General features: G+C 39.2%; 1 protein-coding gene across 1 annotated transcript in view; it reads left to right on the top strand.

The window, feature by feature from the left end:
* The first annotated feature begins 5,178 nt into the window (after positions 1-5,178).
* LOC117293074 (homeobox protein unc-4 homolog) overlaps positions 5,179-20,097 on the top strand; it is a 37,074-nt gene continuing 22,155 nt past the window's right edge. The window contains exon 1 of the mRNA XM_033775288.1: positions 5,179-5,829. Within this exon, the coding sequence (XP_033631179.1) occupies positions 5,574-5,829 (256 nt within the window). The 5' untranslated portion in view covers positions 5,179-5,573. The remainder of the gene's footprint in view (positions 5,830-20,097) is intronic.

Raw genomic sequence — 20,097 nt, 5'->3', positions numbered from 1 at the left:
AGCGCGCGTTTCGAGTATTTGCACAACAGTCTATGCACAACTCTCAGCCAATGATAGGTATCCATTGACCTCAGTGTGGCACTGTTTGGTCTAGTGACGTCATGCAAAGGATGTATTGATAGATATCACAACAGTTAAAACCCGTTTTTACCTGAATACATTTTTTGGGTCAAGTGGGACAGTCACCTTTCTTGTCCGTATTATTATTCAATCAGAATTAATTTTGATTATTTATTTTGATTATTTAATATCTGACTATTATGCTGCATTTTAAATTCAGCTTCATTCAAAATCAGAAAGCTTATGAAATATAATTTCAACAAAAATAATTTTGTTGCTATATAGTTGCGCATTATAATTTTGTTTTTTTAAATAAACAGAATAACGTTATCTTTCGCGATAATTTGCGCACATCAGTTCCTTTGACGTATAATTCCGACATTTTAACATTCAAGTGAAATATTAACACTTATAACATCCATATTGATTGAAACAGGCTATTTGTAACACACTTATTTTTCAAAATAAATAAAAATAAAAATAGAGTTAAATAATTCATATTAATTTTACGCATAACAGGCTTTTAGTAAGCATCAAGATCCGGAAAAACATTTTTCGAATTTGATACTTTTATAACCAAAATACTATATTATAGATTTACCGATTTCAATGTTATCCCCTTAGGATAATCTGATGGCTTAACATATTTTTGTTTAAAGACAGTGGACACTATTGGTAATTGTCAAAGACTAGCTCCTACAGTTGGTGTATCTCAACATATGCATAAAATAACAAACCTGTGCAAATTTGAGCTCAATCGGTCATCGAAGTTGCGAGATAACAATGATAGAAAAATAACCCTTGTCACACGAAGTTGTGTGCGTTTAGATGGTTGATTTCGAGACCTCAAGTTCTAAATCTGGGGTCTCGAAATCAAATTCGTTGAAAAATCCTTCTTTCTCGAAAACTATGGCACTTCAGAGGGAGCCGTTTCTCACAATGTTTTATACCATCAACCTCTCCCCATTACTCGTCACGAAGAAAGGTTTTATGCCAATAATTATTTTGAGTAATTATCAATAGTGTCCACTGCCTTTAAGCCAAAATGAATACTTTCAATTACTACCTAATTGCATCAAACAAAGCTTTGTCTGTTTCAACTTTTCGATTTCAATGTAATAAGGAAAACAAGACAACTGTACTATAGGGAGTAAAACGCATTTCATAACAGACCCTTGTTTCGTTATAATGGCCGGGCTGGTAAAAAGTAATGTTGCTCGCCAAATACAAAACTAACTTTCCATTTCTCAATATAATTGTATTCACACCGTCATATCTAATTAATGGGTAATTTCGTTAGAAATATTACCTTATCCCGGTTGATTTGATGCGTGTCGTTTGCAAATAAATCTTTCAAAAAGCCAAAGTATTAAGTTTAGAAAATTCCTCCAAGCCGTGGAATACCAACAACTTTTTTAAAGTGTCCTAAAATGATATTTCCCATTTGAAGATGAATGAATATCTCTTGTACTTTCCTTTGAATGCAAATTTGAGGTACATTATGCAGGGCTTAGGGTGCTATATAAAAATGCATAGTCTTCCCGACGCAGGACGTCCCTAGTGGTTGGATTGTCGGCACTTAAAACCGATACTGCTGCAAAAAGCACGGCCTATTTAAAATCTTTGAGGGGAAGGTAAAATAAATAAATAAATAAAAAAGAAGTATGAAAAAAATAGTATGGCTCTTGTTGAAACCAGTGATAGAGCTTCGAACCGAAATTTAATCTTGAGAGCTTAGCGACGGACGCTGGGTAAAAACCTTCTCAAATTTGCTTCGTCTACCACTAATCCTTTGGAATAAACTTATTCGATGAAATCACTGGAACTATGAATCACTTAAATATTATTGCATTTATATTTAACAGATGAAATTGAATATGGTTTTGATCGTGATCGTTTAAGGTGTCCTCCAAGGAGAACGGGACATTTATATTTAAATTCCTAAACTTCCATGAACCTGCGAAGATAGGACTTTGTCTTGTGTATGGCTTTGAGAAACGGTGTTATACTGTTTGGTATGTTTTGGATTCATCTTGGAAAAGAAAAGTTAAATTGTCCATTACGTTGTGAGAACTGTTGCTGAACTTTGTACTTTCATGATAATCAGTTCAAGTTGAAAGTAATACGGATTTCCAAGTATGCGCGGTTGGTATAAAACAAAACAAAATAGTTCGTGGTTATTTTGACGCCGTAATCGAAAAATAATTAGAACAAAAAAAATTGAGGTTCTTCAAAATTATGTTTCCTCCCATCTGCTACTTTTAGACGAAAGGTATACTGTATAGGTTGTCATGTAGAACTGTACAGTGTTGTAGTACTTGTACTAGAGTACTGCTCGACTATCGTGCCGGGAATCGTTGCCCCGATATTGGTCTCTGTTGCCCTGTTTTGGTCTCTGCTGCCCTGAGAGTAACCTCTGTTGCCTTGATATTGCCCTCTGTTGACCTGATATAGGTCTTGCTGCCCTGAACTTGACCACTATTGCCCTGATATTGGTCTCTGTTGCCCTGTTCTTGACCTCTGTTGCCCTGTTGTTGGTCTCTGTTGCCCTGAGAGTAACCTCTGTTGCCTTGATATTGCCCTCTGTTGCCCTGATATAGGTCGTGCTGCCCTGAACTTGACCACTATTGCCCTGATATTGGTCTATGTTGCCCTGATCTTCACCTCTGTTGATGATATTTACCTCTGCTGCCCTGATATTATGACCTGTGTTGCCCTGGTCTTGCCTCTGTTGCACTGATCTAGGACTTTTGCCCCGATATTGACCGCTACTATACCCTCTACTACCCTGATCTACTCTGTTGCCCTGATGATCTTGAACTCTATTGTCCTGATATTGCCTCTGATGCCCTGATCTTGGTCTCCGTTGCCCGAAAAAGGGTCTCTGTTGCCCTGATATTAACCTCTGTTGCCTTGATCATGCCTCTTACCCAGATCTTTGACATTGTGCCCGGATATTGCACTCTACTGGGTATAAACTAGTTTTGGTACTCATATAGCAAAAAATACACATAATTGACTGGAAGGTAACCACTACTCGAAGTCATGTACTCGACACACGACTGAAAATGTACTCGGACTCGATCCTTAGTACTCATGGTCGTTGTCAACATGCAGTTGTCTAAATTCGTTTGCGTTATAAGCAACTGTATTTATGCCATGTATATCAAATGAGCGCTGGAAACAGTAAAACTGAAGTTGTATTCGATGTATTTATGTAACAAGCACACATTGACGCATCGAAATCACTCAAAATAAAATGTGCTGATACCACGCTTAGCACTATAAATTCCCGTAAACGTTGAACTATTCAACACACAGTTCTCTGTATATACTTTGAGTTTAGTCCGATCCCCGGCAAGATGATTTTAAGGCAATTTTGTTTGGCCGGCATACTTCAAACTGTCGGAGCTCAATGAAAAACACAAAGGGAAGGGAAGGCTATTGTAAAACATCCATCCAGAATCATCCATACGCAAGGGCAAAATTATTCACTTCAAGTGAAAAGTTCGTGAGACCCTTCTAGATGGTTAAAGGAACATTACAGAATTAGTTTTGCTACAAAACATTTGCTGGCATTGTAAGCTCTAAATGTAATCCACCACATACATAAACTTACAAACCTTGAGAATTTTGAGAGCGATCAGCCAACTGGGTCACGAGAAAATAGTGAAAAACCGATTACACATTTTGCATGACATCGATGCAAAAAGAAAAATGAATAACACGCTCACTGAGCGATAAAATATGACATTTCAGACATAAATATTTCATGGGATGTTTTCTACTATCATCATCATTAGGCCGTGTAAGTTTGATGTAAATTTGTGATATTCACGATTTTGTTTCTTACCAATTCTGTAACGTTCCTTTAAGATACCTTTGACCTGTGCAGGGAGCGTATAATGATTAATACGCCTGCCAGAGGTCAAACGGTGTGACGGGTCGCAGCGCTTTCTGACGGCTCGTGACGTCAAACAAACAAAGTGAACTCCAACAGCAGTTTTCCTTACTGCCCAATTTTCTTAAGTCATTCAGTATAGAAATGTTGCTTGGCAAATTTCTGTGCTAAGCAAAAATGAGTGGGGCACCGGTCACAGTAATGCAAACTTAATGGCAAGTTTTATGTGCTTAGCAGGTTTTTTTTTTTTTGAATGAGCTCTCGCTCTTGTCATGTTGACTATCAAGCACACAAACACCGTGGAACAATTTTGGCCGGTAACCTGTTTCTGTTAAGGCTTCATGAACTGTGCATTGGCCATTTGGCGTCAATACATTTATTGTACTTGCAGGGAATGGCATGCATTATGTGTTATCATAATGACTGTATGCAGTTAATGTATGGATGTATCATTATTATTTGCAGCACCGGTACTTATTGCCACATCTCTTCGAAGACCCCGAACTTGGACCAATTAGCTTCCGGGGGATGGATCGATCAACGAAGTGGCTTTTAATTGGAGGTGAGTACCAGTGACTTTTCATTGGTCATATTAAACGAAAAATGACACATTGCCACTACAGCATTTGGAATAGTAATTATTTTGTTTTTATATTGATCACCACTAACATAATGTAAATTTTACTGGAGTTTTAACATCCAATACTTCAATTAAATCTGCACTATGTACTCCGGTCTTTGGCTTCGAACATATGTTAACATGACACGTCGGAATAATTAGAACATTTCACTTTCATGGGTAAAGAGTTAATATTAATGAGTGAATGCATCAACAGATTAATTTATGAAACTGAGTGACACGTTGTAGGGATCAATAAATACCTCCCATCCCAACCAAGTCTGTCCTTTAAAAACTGGTCACTGGTTGGTTGTAACTCTCTACGGGCTAATGGGTGGTGTGGCTCCAGTGTAGCTATACCCTGAACACCCCACCGTTGACATGTGCATTGAGCCACCCCCCTTGTGGTTCATTGGCTGGCAATCATTTGATGTCACTTCCCCTTTCTCAAGGAAGAAACCACGGCGGCGCTCTAACCACATCACCGCTACTAAAACCATCTTCCATGCCTCGCCATCTCGTACGTACACACACGTTGCGACAACTCCTGCGTATAACTGTGCAGTCACTGCGGTACGTTTCAATCAGCCGAGCGATTAAACCCCTTAACAAAAGCAAGCAAGGACCCACCGCAGAACCAGCAAGCCAGTTTTGTATCCGTGTGTTTGTCAAGGGGGTTGTGTACATGTTACAAGGTACAAGTCTGCATACATAGTGAGAGAAGGGGGGAAGAGGTTCACTGATGAGAGAGACAGGGGCTTAATGATAATCAAAATACGCAGATTGCAATTATAGTTCAACCAGATTCCTCCATGGTGCAACACATTCAGGTTGATGTTTCCTGAAACAGTCATCCTCACTGGTCGAATAAAAAAAAATCAACTGAGAATCACTTAGGTCTATCTTAGGCGATATAAGCGCCTGGTACAGAGCTTCTTAAGTATTCACCAAACCCTCGTCACTTTGGGAAGCGGACGTCCAAACCCTACCCGAATGGATACATCTATTGTCGGGGGACAGTTCCCCCACAACTTAGGTCCGCTCGGACTTTACGCCTTCGGCTCACCGGGGCTCGGGTTCCATGCCTCCCGTGCCTTTGACTTCAGTCTACCCGTGTCGTCGGCGTCGTCTGGACCCTTCTCGCCGGACGGATTCTTGGGGAAGAGCTCGCAGCTCAGTGATGTATCGTCCTCGTGTGGATCCAGCATGTCGAAAGCAAAAGCCAGCCCGAGTGGAGACTCTATGCTAGGTATGTACTTTTAGTTTTGAGTAATTGCTATGAAATCAAATGTTTTACAATTTGATCCACTATTAAAGACAGCACAAAGTTTTTACTCAGTAGATGTAGCTCAGTGACAGGCCTAATATAAATCAGTTTTACTCAGATCAGTTCACATAATCAGGTTGCTTTCTCAATCGACGAAATAAAACAACGGTGCGTTGTTTCGAGTCCCCTTTGCGTTTCACCAAACATAAACGAAAAGCCACTGTGTTGAATAAAGTACCTTTAATAAAACAGAAACTTCACAATAATGCTTTTCAAAATCGTGTGTGAATCCCCAATAAATGTCGACGCTTTAAAGGCTATTTTTCAAACCAACTTTTACATATCTACCATTTTCATGGAACCCACGTGTTAAATTCGATCCACTCGATCACTAAAGTCTCTTAAATATAAGGTTCAGAACCATAATTTTTTAAAGATTGGAACGAAAAGCACAGTTCGTCACGAGGTACAGTCTAAACAGTGTTGGGGTGCCACATCTTATCCACACAGATTTCCCTTAAACGGTGAAAATTTGCCCTTTAATCGTCCATACATTGGTTTTTTAGCAGCGGTTAAATTCAATCCCAGATCACACATCAATTTTATTTTTCTGAAGACAACCACCGCATACTGACTGAAACGTTGTGTCGGTGACCACCGATTCTTTTCAGAACCAACACTACTCAAGATATGCTCACATGTTACCCCAAACCTGTCTTATTTGGCTTCGACTTCTTGAAGTTTATACTATTGTCTTTAAAATAATATTATTTGCGGTTACAACAGTTAATAACATTGGCCTTGTTCTGTTTATATCATATTTGAGAGTTGCAATACATCAGCAAGTTCATATTTCAAAAGAGTATCATATTCGCTGTAGCTCTATACATAAATCATAAACCAATGATGAGATTGGTCTTAGAAAACTCTTGCTGCTTTACATTTGTAAGAAATTGACCCGTTAGGTAGGAAGAGAATTGCAACAAAAAAAATGGTTTAAAATATGATTATGGCAATCTTCGCAAACAATCCAACTGAAATGACTGGTATAATAGTTATTGGTGATATAAACGTACATCTTTGTAACTTTTATGCGCCAACACTGTGTAGAACAATTTGACTAGAGCGCATTGTAATGTGTTATTGCGCATCAAGCCAGAACAATTAATCATAAAGTGTTTTAAATTTTGTTTTTCTTGTAAATCTCTTACAGTAGAACAATTTGACCAGAGCGCATTACAATGTGTTATTGCGCGTCAAGCCAGAACAATTAATCATAAAGTGTTTTAAATTTTGTTTTATCTTGTAAATCTCTTACAGACCCGTATATTGTTCAGAATTTATTAAAATCTGGATCAATCCTCAATTTATTATTGCAAGTTTTTAGTATTCTGCCACTGCACTTTTTCACTCATCTTGATGCGAGTTTATTTCATAACGAATGAAAAGGTGGTGGCAGGATACAGAAATGTTTCCATTATTATCAAGTTTATAAAGCATTTCCTCCAATACGTTTTGCGTTTTGGTTCTTTATTTTACTAATGCAAACGCGCATATATTTTACTAACTTTTTAACTATTCTCGCTTTCTGATCTACGGAGGTCCTCATCGACCCCGAAACTGATGATGTAATTTGGTGTGACTCAGGACTTTGCCTGCCAGTAATCCCACTTACTGCAGGCGAAATTACCCCAATCCCACTCTAAGACGACGTGCATTGTATTTGAGTGATTTCTTAATTCGATTGTCTTCAGTGGTGTTAGCGAGGGGGTCGGTTAAGCCAGCTCTATTTAATGACCCATGTCTCTGATTTGTTTGGGAATTAACATCGACAGAATTGTCTCTGACATTTTCAAAATGATTTTCATTTGAGAATTTGAAACACTGAAAAAGGTGAGAATTTGTGACATTGATTACTCCAAAGCTTAAACATGTGACTAAAATGTAAAAGCCTGATAGTTCACGGAGACAACGAAGGGAAGCAATCCTCGAGTTTTTGTATCATGACAATAAATTATCGTAATCTTAATCTTTAAAGCGTTCGCGAAAACCCATCTCATATGCGGATCTGGCTAAAATAGCAAAGGAATAATGCTCCTTTTTCGCATTGGTCTTATTCCCTCCTCGGATCGTAGCCTGTGGATTTATAAAGATACATGTTAATTTGTAATCCTAACTTGATTACGTAGGTTTTCCCACTTGCGGTTCTCATCCTACGACTGAAATGGTTTTAAAATCTCTCAAAGAAGAGTGCAATCTACTTAGATGGATATACCTTCCGTTTTTGATTGTCGAAAAATGTATAAATAAAACAAGATTTAGACTTAATTTTCCTTGATGCAGGTTGATTCAAAAATGACTGCTGGAGAAGCTTTGTGTGTATATATTCATCAGAACCATTAAAATGTATAATCATGTTTATTTGTCCCTTCAAATATTTAAAATATGAACAGATGCGTTATGGTGTGTCGTTTGCTTGTTCTACAAAAATACGTTGGAATAATTTCAAGAGAATGTTTTCGAAAGAGGATTTGGTCTTAATTAAAACAAAAAATGGTTAGCTTTCATCTGAAAGCTGAATGATTATAGACAAGTCATATAGACAAACCAGTGCACTCTGTAAGAGAAGGATTTTCGTATGACATTCAGCCAGTGTAGAAAAAGTGATCTTTAGGGACAGCTCAAAATCGCTCACAAATTAATTAATATGATATAGGAGCATGAGCGCAATCATGAAAACAGTTATTTAGTTGTTGAAAATATGACTACAGAATTTGATGGCTATTGTACTGCTCAGTTGAGTGATGATATAACAGCGATTACTGCTACAGAAGATGGACGTGAAATTACAACCAATGTTGTATCCACAATGTTGTATCCACTTTAATGGAGTTGTGAAACCCACCCCTCATAAACCAGTTATGACATGTGCTGTTTAATCCCAGGAGAGAGCTGGGTGTTTTGGTTCGTCTAACCATGTCTCATTAAGTGGTGATTACGCACTGCTTTAGAAACTTGAATAAAATTGGAGTGAACGTTTAGTTGGGCCACTCCAGTAAATCGGCCCTTGACTCATGATTTGAGTGTCATCGTAGGGTATTGGGGCTTGTACGTAAGAAGAGAGAGTGGGAAATTGATTAGCGCGTGTGGGTGTGTGTGTGTTGGAGACCAAATCTTGATTACAGGGACAATAGCAAGAACAAAAGAAGTATCCATGCACACAGGGATGCATATTGGAGAAAGTGTGTGCCTCTTTGCAAGCAGGCAGTCATTGGTATTTAACTTATTCCTACTGATGGAACAACCCGAAACGAATACTATAAAAATGAGTATACACTGCGGATTCCCAATGGGTTTTTGTTTCCCAAGTCCATCTCAAGTTTCACCTTTTTCCTTTACCATTGTCACACCACAGCTGGGGTTGGAAGTTGAAGGGGGGGGGGGGTGGTGAGAAAAATGTGGAGTATATCTTAATAGGCGAAACGCGTGTGATGACTTCATGCGGTGAGAATTTGAGGGAGAACTTGGCTGACAGCCCCAGCTAATTGCAACCGTCTAGCGTTGCGAGGATCGGGCTGGCTGTTTTTAACCAACTTTAAGCCCGCGAGGTGCAGGGAGCTATAACATTGCGATGAGATGGGTCCTGTGTTACGATGCGTACAAAGCGCGACCGTTAGAGTAGAGAGACTACACAGATGATACAAGGGGTATGAAGGAGACAAACCGAAGACTTGTTTCCCCGGAAATTAATAGAAAAATGTGCCCGGAGGTCTGTTGGAGAAGCCCTCGCCTAGCCACCGTCAACCTAGCAATGACGAAGGGAAGGAATTGTCATATTAATTGAACCAAATCTGTAGCTTTCTGATACAATTTGTTTACTTTTGCCGCGGGGGGAGATGGCGTTTTCCGCTACCGTCGACGCAATACCGCAATACGCCGAGCACTTGTGCATGGCAGCTATAAGAACTCCACACATTTTGACTTCGTGGGTTTTCTCCAAAATGAATGCATTGCCCGTTGATGGTCGGCCGCGATGCTTAAAGCCGCTTGCTACTTGTATGTGTAAGAAAGTCTGACATTTTGGGAGGTAAAGCATTACTCCGGGTGGATGCAACCATATGTCGTCAGTAGGGACCCCGGCTTTGAACTACACCCCTCTGGCATTCTTGTCTCACTCTCCCTACTCGCCCTGTAGCTTGTGTTCAGAGCGCTCCAAAACAACGAGAGCTCCATGCATATATTCCGGGGAGATTGTGTCCCGTGTAGCGCACGGTCACCCGAGGGGACGGGCCGGGGGACATAAAGCCATTCAGACCCCGTTGATGAAAATGCATGAAGGAGGGAGAAATCTCTCTGCTCTGTCACTATGAGGAAGTCCCAGGAATCATCAAGTATCCAATTTAGAAGACTGTAGAGAGAGGGAAAGTTGAGAGCCCCGTCCGTTTGCATTTAATCATCAGATTTCATTCCTCTGCAATGATTAGAATAAAATCACAAATCCAAAGAACTGTAGGATTGTATCAAAGTATTGAGAAAGACAATTACACCGTAACAGTAGTAACGAACAATGAAGCATTGTCCCAACTTCATTATAACACTTGTTAAAAAGCAATTGATTTTGTTGTTAAAGACGGTGTGAGGATGTTAGGTATAAATTTATTATTCAAGATTTACTTCACGGGGATGAGGTCGACTGCTCGGTGTCTGCTGCCCGGTTTTATTGCGCCTCCCTACGGCGGGTAAATCATCCCACGCCCGCTACAGTCGTCTTACATACGGAGACTAAACAAAGAGCTTCGTATCTGTCCTGCGGCAGTTTGATTGTTTCGTTTTCCCCGCCTTAGTTTCTATTTTAATGTCGGCGCGTTAGTGGTCGTTGCTCTCTCCTCTTTGTAGCTTAGGTAACGAGAATTAACAACCCCCTAGATTGTCCACGCTCAAATCGGAGTTGTTCTCTTGGATTATCTGTGATAATTGCTTTGGAAAAGGCAAAAAGGCAAGTTTTACTTTCCTGACGTTTTCCATCAAAACATATGAAGATAAACAGCATTATGACTGACTCTCTCACAAACTTAAAAAAAAAAATAACGACAAAAAGAAGAAAAAAAGACAACAACAGAAGAGATTTGTTTTCTTACATCAGACCCACCTCAGGCGAATAAAGATAAGTAAATATAGTCAAAAGTATGTTTTCTGTTTTTCATTGTGTTGTTGGAAATTAAATACTAAAAACGATATCAACATTAGCCAACGATAGCAAGCAATATGGTTTCCAGCCAGCTATCATTTCCGAGTAAGAGTTGTGTTAAAGGGCTAATTGTTCAGTGTTAACAAGATTTGTAAGTTTGTTGTCGGGGTGTTTGTTTGTTTGTTTGTTTGTTTGTGTTTTATTTGTTTGTTGTTTGTTTGTTTGCTGATTTTGTTGTTGTTATTTTTGTTGTTTAAGTCATATACAGTTTTGTGATGCACTCAGATTTCCAAAGGATAAAATTCCAAGTCTCACAACAAATGGATTTTTGCAAAAAAGGTCAAATTCAAAGCCGTTTTGATTGAATATCATCGAAATTCAGCAATGAACTAAACAATTTCCTGTACATACCCATAATCTTTAAATTTAACGTCGATGCACGCTTTGGTTTGGGACACAATTCGCACTTAAAGAGTCAGGTAGACATTCAATTGGCATTATTTTAACACAACTAAATTTTGAGGGAAGAGATGAAATTATTTGAAAGTAATGTTTTTACAGAAATAATTGCCGTTGGATATTTTTTAAGGAATCAGCCTCTTATACACGTATGTTGTATTATACAATAGTACAAAAGGTACTCTCTGTTTTCTTGACGATTAAACTGCGCAAGAAAAGCAATTTTCTGAATCTACAAAATGTTTGTTCCTTTTTTTTATGAATGAACATTTGTCGGTATTCTATATTCGGCACAATTTAATGCCTGAAGACTCTTTTTTAATTTCCTGCTTTGAATTAGAAATGAAGATGTCAATAAATGACGACGTGCATGCCGCTTGAGGGGGAAAACAAGTCACGTGACCGGTTGCCATGGGTTTTTATATCCCGAATCCCTGGTACCACGCACACTTAATGCAGGAGTCACCGACAATGCTTTTGGTTACCCGTTAGATATTTCGACATGTCTAAGAAAAGAAGAGCTATAATGACACGGGGGGGAAACAATCAACACGTAATTACACGCAAATAGTCTTCAAGTCACCATGGCCGCTACTGTCATATTTTATTGATATTTGTTTACAGTGTTGCACCAGAGTTTATGAATTTATTTGATAGTTTTTCCAGGGTCGGTGGGGATGTCTAGAATTTCAATAGTGATATACGAGGCAGACTAATTAGGCTGGTATTGTAATTTTGTTTTTCGGGAAGTGATATAGAAACAACTAGTACAACTAACCATATAGCGGACTAATGATGCACGTATCAACAACTTCAAATCATTCCTTTTTTGCATGGTTCTGTCAAGTAGTTTCAAGATTATTCAGTGTCTAGCTTGTTTCTTATATGAAAAACAATCTTACTGATTATAAATCGTATACGAGTACGAAAATGTTTTGTAGTTTTACGGTGTTTGCGTAACACAGCACATCACCACAGATGTAGAGTTAACATTGTTAATTTGTGGTAAGCATGTGTGCCCAGTGCTTTCCGGCTGCTGTGGTGCTAACAAAACAATCCACTTGCTGGGGTCGCGGGTTCGACTCCCACCCAGGTAGTCCCCCTGTTGATTTTACCCCCACATGATTTGGAAGGTACTGACTATGCATGCAGTGCTTATGTAAGAAGAAACATCCACGTATATAATGCACGTACCAGAACAATTTGTTTTTTTGAAAAGTAGGGGTTCACCCCGGTGGTGACAGATTTCGTCATGCTTGTGAGCTACACTGATTAACTTCAATATGAGGCATCCTTAGTCACTTCATCACCACAATATTTGTTATAATAAAAACATAAGATTTAAGATAAGTTTCTTTGAAACAATCTCCCATTTAATAAAATCTAAATTGTTGAAAACTCCCACGACGGCCCTTTAATATTGCAACATAACTTATATCAATATAATGTGTCTAAATCAACCTTAACTCTGCGTTTAGGGTTACCCATGTCATATCATACGTTAGGATCAGACCTGAGTTTGATTTGATACCCTCGCGCCTGGCCGGCTCGACCATGGCTTAACCGCTAGATCTCCCTTGCCAGTCTTACGTGACCAACAAGCCAATATAAAACACCCTCCTACAAAAACTAAGACTGTACGTTGTAGCAAATGCGTGCATGGAAATTATAAATTCAATTTTTTTTAGAAAATGTGGGTCTCTTCGGTCATGTATAGGTTATGTTGTCTGTCTCTCTAACTCCATGCTTTTATGGATCAGAGGAGGATTTAGTCATTATGTAAATAAACATGTTTAACCTCATTGCATGTGTTACAGGACCCGATTTCATAAAGCTGTTAAATACACTGGACACTATTGGTAATTATCAAAGACCAGTCTTCCCACTTGGTGTATCTCAACATGTGCATAAAATAACAAACCTGTGAAAATTTGAGCTCAATTGGTTGTCGAAGTTGCTAGATGATAATGAAAGAAAAAAACAACACTTCTCACACGAAGTTGTTTGCTTTCAGATCTAACTCTGAGGTCTCAAAATCAAATTCGTGGAAAGTAACTTCTTTCTTGAAAACTACGTTACTTCAGAGGGAGCCATTTCTCACAATGTTTTATACTATCAACTTCTCCCCATTACTCATTGCCAAGTAAGGTTTTATGCTAATAATTATTTTGAGTTATTACCAATAGTGGCCACTGCCTTTAATCAGATGAAATTTAGAATTATCATAGAGCTGCTTAAGCAGAAAATATTACTTAACAATTGTGTCTTTTAGAAGAGATTAACAGGATACCAGCTACAAATTGTACTTGTGACATAGTTTGGCAGGTAACCTTATTCTGGTAAGCATGATTTGTTTTGCTGAGCTTCGTTGTGTGCTCTGTGATATTAGGTTCATGTTGCACGTTGAAGACGTTGGACCTGCCCTAACCACCTTCTGACAGAAGGTGGTTTTTGTTCTAAAATGCACTTTCCAATGCGACCCTGAGTGACTATTAGGAAATGCAATTAACAGATAACCCCATCAATTCAACAATTTTCAATCATTTATAGAGTTATATTATTTATTCATTTTGCCTGGCCTTGTCGGAACGGTGGAAACAAAGTTTTTTTTCTATTCGAGGACGGTCCTTCGAAATGAGTAACTCACGAAACACAATATGCAAATTTTGAAAATGAATTCCTCGGCTGGATTAATTTTGAATAATATCTTTTTTTTTAAAAGGTGTGTATACACTTTTACCTTTATACTGCAAAATATAGGGAGACTGCCAAAATGTAGGGCTAGGTAGCTCAGTTGGTAAAGAGCGCCGGCATGTTAATCTGGAGGTCTCTTGTTCGGTTTCTGTGTTCAACGTGAAAATACTTATCCAATGTTTACTTTTGCGAAGCAGAATATTTTTTAAGAACCATTTTTTGCGTGGCTCTATGAAGTTGGGCCCTGGGTCTGTGTTTAATATGAAAATGCCCTTGCTCTATCACAAGGTAATTTATGTATATCATAATCTCATAGTCGTCGTCTTCCATTCTAAATTAAAGATAGTGTACATTTATTTCTGAGCTGAATAATTCACACGTTCATTAGTTATTGATTGTATCTGTTGATGGAGGACTACTCAATGTTTTCATTGAGAGCTTTTAATTGTATATGTATACAGCAGCAGGTAGTTGATGGAATTGATGATATACGCACAAGCAGGTCGGATACTTCATGGAGGCAACGAAGGCGATTGCCTCCATGCCCCCTTGGACAGTGCCTCGGTGCCCTTGAAATGCTACAGTAATGTACAGTTGCCTCATAGGGTGCCCTTTACAAAGAAAAAATACTTGGTGCATTTGCCCTTTCAAAAACGAAGCACATACAGGCATGCACTTTAGTATGTCATGAGAAAAACATTAGCAACAGGGCCATCGCTGATTTGTTCTTTGAAAAAAATGACAGCCACTTTTTGTAAGAGTGAGGTGGGGCACCAGTCACAACAATGTAAATTTAATGTACTTTTGACTGGCTATTACCTGTACCTGTTAAAGCAATATTTTTCTGTGCTTGATAAGTACTTGTAAACAATCTGGAAGGAAGGAAAACAATCAATTAGAAGGAGGGAAAACCATGAGAACTAATTAGAGTAATTCATAAGCAGGTCTGATCGGGTGTTCTAATCGCTTAGTCTGTTGTTTTATGCAGGCGTTTGTTGTATCTTATTGCATAATTCATTTCAATAATGCTTGTCGTTTCTGTAGCATGGGTTAGCAAGTCCCCTTGGCCGTTATAGAGTCGCGATGTTACGGCGATTAGCACGGTGACCTGCTCCATGAATTATTCATGAGATTTGATTAATTATGTATGGCAAGGGATGATGTCAGAAAGCTTTCTATGCAAGCTGATGAATTATTCATTAGTTTCGTTATAGAGCCCTCATTGTAAAGAATTGAGTGCGGATGAATTTGTAGAGTGCTTGAAAAATGGGGGAAATAACCTGAGAAGGTCGTCTGCAACAATATTTAGGGCATTTTCGAAGTTGTTGGGTTGAGGCACAGGCTTTTTTTTTTTTTTTTTTTTTTGAGAAACGTGAAGTTTGTTTGCACGGGCTTCAAAACAGGAAAACGCAGGCTATAAGCCGGTGTCGCCTGCAATTATGTCCTCTATGCAATACTATCCGGAGGACATTATTGCATATGCAATAATATCCGCCGGACGGTTTTGCATATACAATCGTGTCCGCCCGGACACACTTGCATATGCAGTTGTGTCCGCCCCCGTGCAAAACCGTCCTTGCAGTACATTAAACGCCCTTGGTCGATGGAACACGTTCGCCATTTTTTTTACAAGTTAAGTGCATATCATGAATGACATGGGAAATGTTCGGCCGTTGGGTATTCGCTGCAATCATAAAATATGATGCATATACGTAGGTTCAGTGCATGCACGCTCGCTTACGTGCTCACATACATGTACATGTCCGCCGGACGGTTTTTGCATAGCCCCGGACACGATTGCATATGCAAAAGTGTCCAGAGCGGACAGCATTGCATGGCGGACACAATTGCATCTGACACCGACGCTTAGGCATTACTTGGTGTGCTTTCAAATGCATTTGAAATCTTTCATGATTTGAGTGAGAAATTACCCCTTTCTCAAAAACTACGTTACTTCAGAGGGAGCCATTTTCCATAATGTTTTATAAATTCAACAGCTTTTTATCGGTCGTTACCAAGTGAGCTTTTATGCAAACAATTTTTTTTAAGTAATTACCAATAGTGTCCAGTGCCTTTAATAGCTATCTAGTCATCACGCCTCTCCCCGTCAGCTGGCCAACACGCACGGCATTAAACCCCTCTGCCTGATCGACGTTGCCTCCATTGTCCGGTCCAGCAAGACACTGTTGTTTCGTCCACATTAAAACTAATGCCATTATGTCCTCTGCATGCACATGGATCATCTGAGTTTATAATTTGCAACCCATCTGCAATATGGGTCCTATTTCATAAAGCCTGTAAGCACAACAACTTGTTAAACACATAATAGTGTTGGCTTGCTTAGCAGAATCAGGTTACCAGCTCAAATTACAGGAAGTCTGCATTAAAATTTAAGGTTACCATCCAAGCCACATGTACAATTAGTGATTTGCATCCTGCTCATTTCTGCTTCGCAGACCGTATTGTCAAGCAACATTTACTGCTTAAGAAATGGGCACATGTAGAGTGGAAATCGAGGGAACATTCACCATATGACAAAGTCAACATAGTGAGCAAAACATCTACTCATGACCACGGCCAGGCCAATTAAATCTCATTTTGTTTGCTTCATTAATTGGAATTAATGGCCCCCGATTCCTAAAGCATGCAGTTCAACCTACTCTGCTTGGTTCTCACGCCCGTACCAGCTGCCCGTGACAGTCTCCCCGCAAAGTGTTAAAAATAATTATCCGCCAAAATGTTTTAGGACATTGCGCGATCATCTGCCCCTCCGTAATGGGTCGACCTTGGCGTGACTCTTCCATCAGGGTTTAGGGAAGCCGCGGGCTGGGTGGCAATTAACTCGACTGATTAATACTAAATCATGACCATTATTCTCGCTTTGTGTAAAGTTTTGCTCCAATGAGCTGTCAAAATTTGTTGAAGGACATCCAGGCCAGTACACAATGGAGCTATCATCACAGGGCTGTGTACCCTCCTGCGTTATCTATTTTGCCCCCACTCTTTTGTGTTCGCATTCAAATAAACCCATGTGTTAAAATATGAAGCCATTTATCCAAATTGGAGATGATGTAACCTTGAAATGCAGAAGTATATATTTTGTGTGGGAACTGCCCAATTTAGGTATCAGTTTACCGTTGATTGAATTTGGGTTGAAATGGTCATTAAAAAGAAACGCCCAACGAGAATCATCTCGTATTGGAAGGGGTGACAAAGATTTTGAACACGGAATGCCAGAGAGCAGCCATTAACTGAAGATTAATGAACAGCGTATCCCACACAAGCACTCTGATAAACCCCAATCACCAGATTTAAAATAATTGATAGAAGTTGTTGAAGATGTTACCGGAACGCAATTTTTTTTCTGCACTCCGAAATTGCCACTATCGTAGTGCCACTGACGTGGGATTTTTTTTTTTTTTTTTTCGATAACGGTGCAAGACTATTGAACAAAATTTCCATGGTTTATGCGTACGACATGGCTGACAAGTTTGAAGTGCTAATGTTAGGTTTAACGTTTAATTGGTCCGCGAAACTCAGGACAACCAAGTCATCATAGAATCCTTTCTTACTTCACCAAACAAAAAACTTTCTTTATGAAGAAACCCGACAAACACCAGGTGTAGATGACCCCTACACATTCGAAAACCTTACAAGACATAGGGAAACGAAGATGGTGGCGCCCCACTGTACCGCTTCAAGAAGCACCGTTACTAACGATAGCGCATGGATCGTGTGAGACAACCTTGTACTTTGTTAACTATCTGTTAAAACAATTATCACGCGGACACGGCACTGTAATTGGCAAAATGATTTGCAATTAGCATAAATTAAGCACATTCAGCCCCATTGGATTTTCGCAATGAGTTCTGAGGTTCAAAATGATTTTTTTTAACTTACTTAACTTACTGCGTACTATTATGCTTCCTATCATTTTGAAGTTTAACACCGACATGGTGTGACTAAAATCGTGCAACTAAACTTTTCCTCCTGAAGATATTCAGAGCATAATACTGATCGCTACGTTGATCTGTCAACCACATAAACTTCTCACAGAAACAACACTACTAGTAACAAAATTTACGGATGGTGTATAGTGCCAATCGGCGACCACATCATTACTAAAACATAATTGACAACATGACCAATGCTATCATTTATCAACACCAATATCATTGATTGTTAAACATTTTTAAAATTGCAATTGAGTCAATCAATTAAGACCAACTTTCAAACTTTTGTTTGACTGATAAAAACTCGTCACCATCAACTCGTCGTCGAAGTACTGACCACAATTTTTGTTTAACAGCACGCCACTATATCTCTACAGTATCGTTGGCAATGGAGCACACTGCTTTTACCCATTAATGTTCAACGCATCGTTGGTAGACCACAAACAAAAGAGCTGGTATTGCTGACTTGGTTGAATGGAGGTTCAAGTTCTGACATTGTGTTAACCTTGACAGACAAAAAGTAATGTTTAGCTGCTCAATTTCCTTTGTGAATTGGCCTTGTGAATGTATGCTGGTAATTTTAACAGTATGATGAATACATTTAAACCAAGCTAAGTATCAAACATATTTCCGGGGGGGGGGGGGTCACACGTGGCCAAACTGGTGCTGTTTACGATTCATAATTGTCGCTAGCATTAACACTATGAGCGAACTGGGATTCAGACAACATGGCCTTTTTGAGATATGGAGGACACCATTGCAGTGCACCGTAGGTTCTGGGTGTATACGGGCAAATTTACCCAAAACCAAATAAAATGTCCACCATTGCTTATGGCTGCATATTGAAAAGGAATGACGTATTAGGTTGAACCCGACCTACTACAACATTCACATTTCTCTTTGAATTGACCGCCAATGGCCCAACCAGATCAACCGCCGTTGGTCTTAGCATGACATCTCGTGTGTTTCTTGAAGTAGTGGTGGGTTGGCCATATGGCGTTTACATTCATCAAACCAATGGGAGTTTGTGCGATCGGTAGGGGGTGTGTGATGGGGGGCTTCTGTGGACATGGCAGTGACGATGAGTTGTCTCAGTCCGCTTTCAATGTTGCAATTATTATATAGTCTTTATATGTTCCAATAGTCAATGGTCAATTTACTAGATGTCTGTTTTGCCAGGCCTCAAGTTTTGAAAAGGAGTTATTGCGATGATTTTAAAAATTTAACCATGTATGCTTACTCCCCATACTCGCTTTTCTTGTGATAATCTCATACTGTATAAAAATAAATAAGACATTTTCATCAGAGGGCTTCCACTGACTCAGAAACTCACCGACTGAAAGCAGGGTTTTGGATTTTCAGATTGACTCTTTTCTATGTGTAACTTTACTTCAGATTTCGGGCCATACAGATGGGTCGGATCTTGGACCCCCAAATTTGTATACCCCCCCCCCTCCACCACACACACTCATTGATGTCCGGATCTCGCCCCTCCCCTTTATACAAACGTAAAAGGGGCTCGTTCTAGACTAATTTAAACGAAAACTATTGTCAGGAAGACCACCGGGAAAAACATAGTACACCACCCACTAACTTGTGCCCCCTAAAAGTGTATAATCCACCCTAGTTTATTCGCTGACAGATTGTTGTATTGCGAACTTGCAATAACTACCTTGACCTAATAAGAAATCAGCGTGAACTGCTGAGGAAAACATTTTTAGCAACTTTTTTTGTAAAGGTTCTCGAGTCTTCATAAACGCATCACCGAAACCGTTGACAGAATGTAATGGTTGATCTTACACGGAATGCCCAATAAATAAATTTACAGTCCAGCTTAAGAATTATGAGACAGATTTTTTTTTGGAAATGAGTTTTACTTGCGTGAGCATTTGGATTGACGCAAAATAACCCCTGTGTTTTTCGACCAACGGTTAACGGATTTTTCCCCAATGAAAT

The sequence above is a fragment of the Asterias rubens genome, chromosome 7 (genome assembly GCF_902459465.1).
Source record: "Asterias rubens chromosome 7, eAstRub1.3, whole genome shotgun sequence".
NCBI lineage: Eukaryota > Metazoa > Echinodermata > Asteroidea > Forcipulatida > Asteriidae > Asterias > Asterias rubens.
The sequence above is the reverse complement of the archived record's forward strand: the minus strand, read 5'-3'. Positions and strand labels throughout refer to the sequence as shown.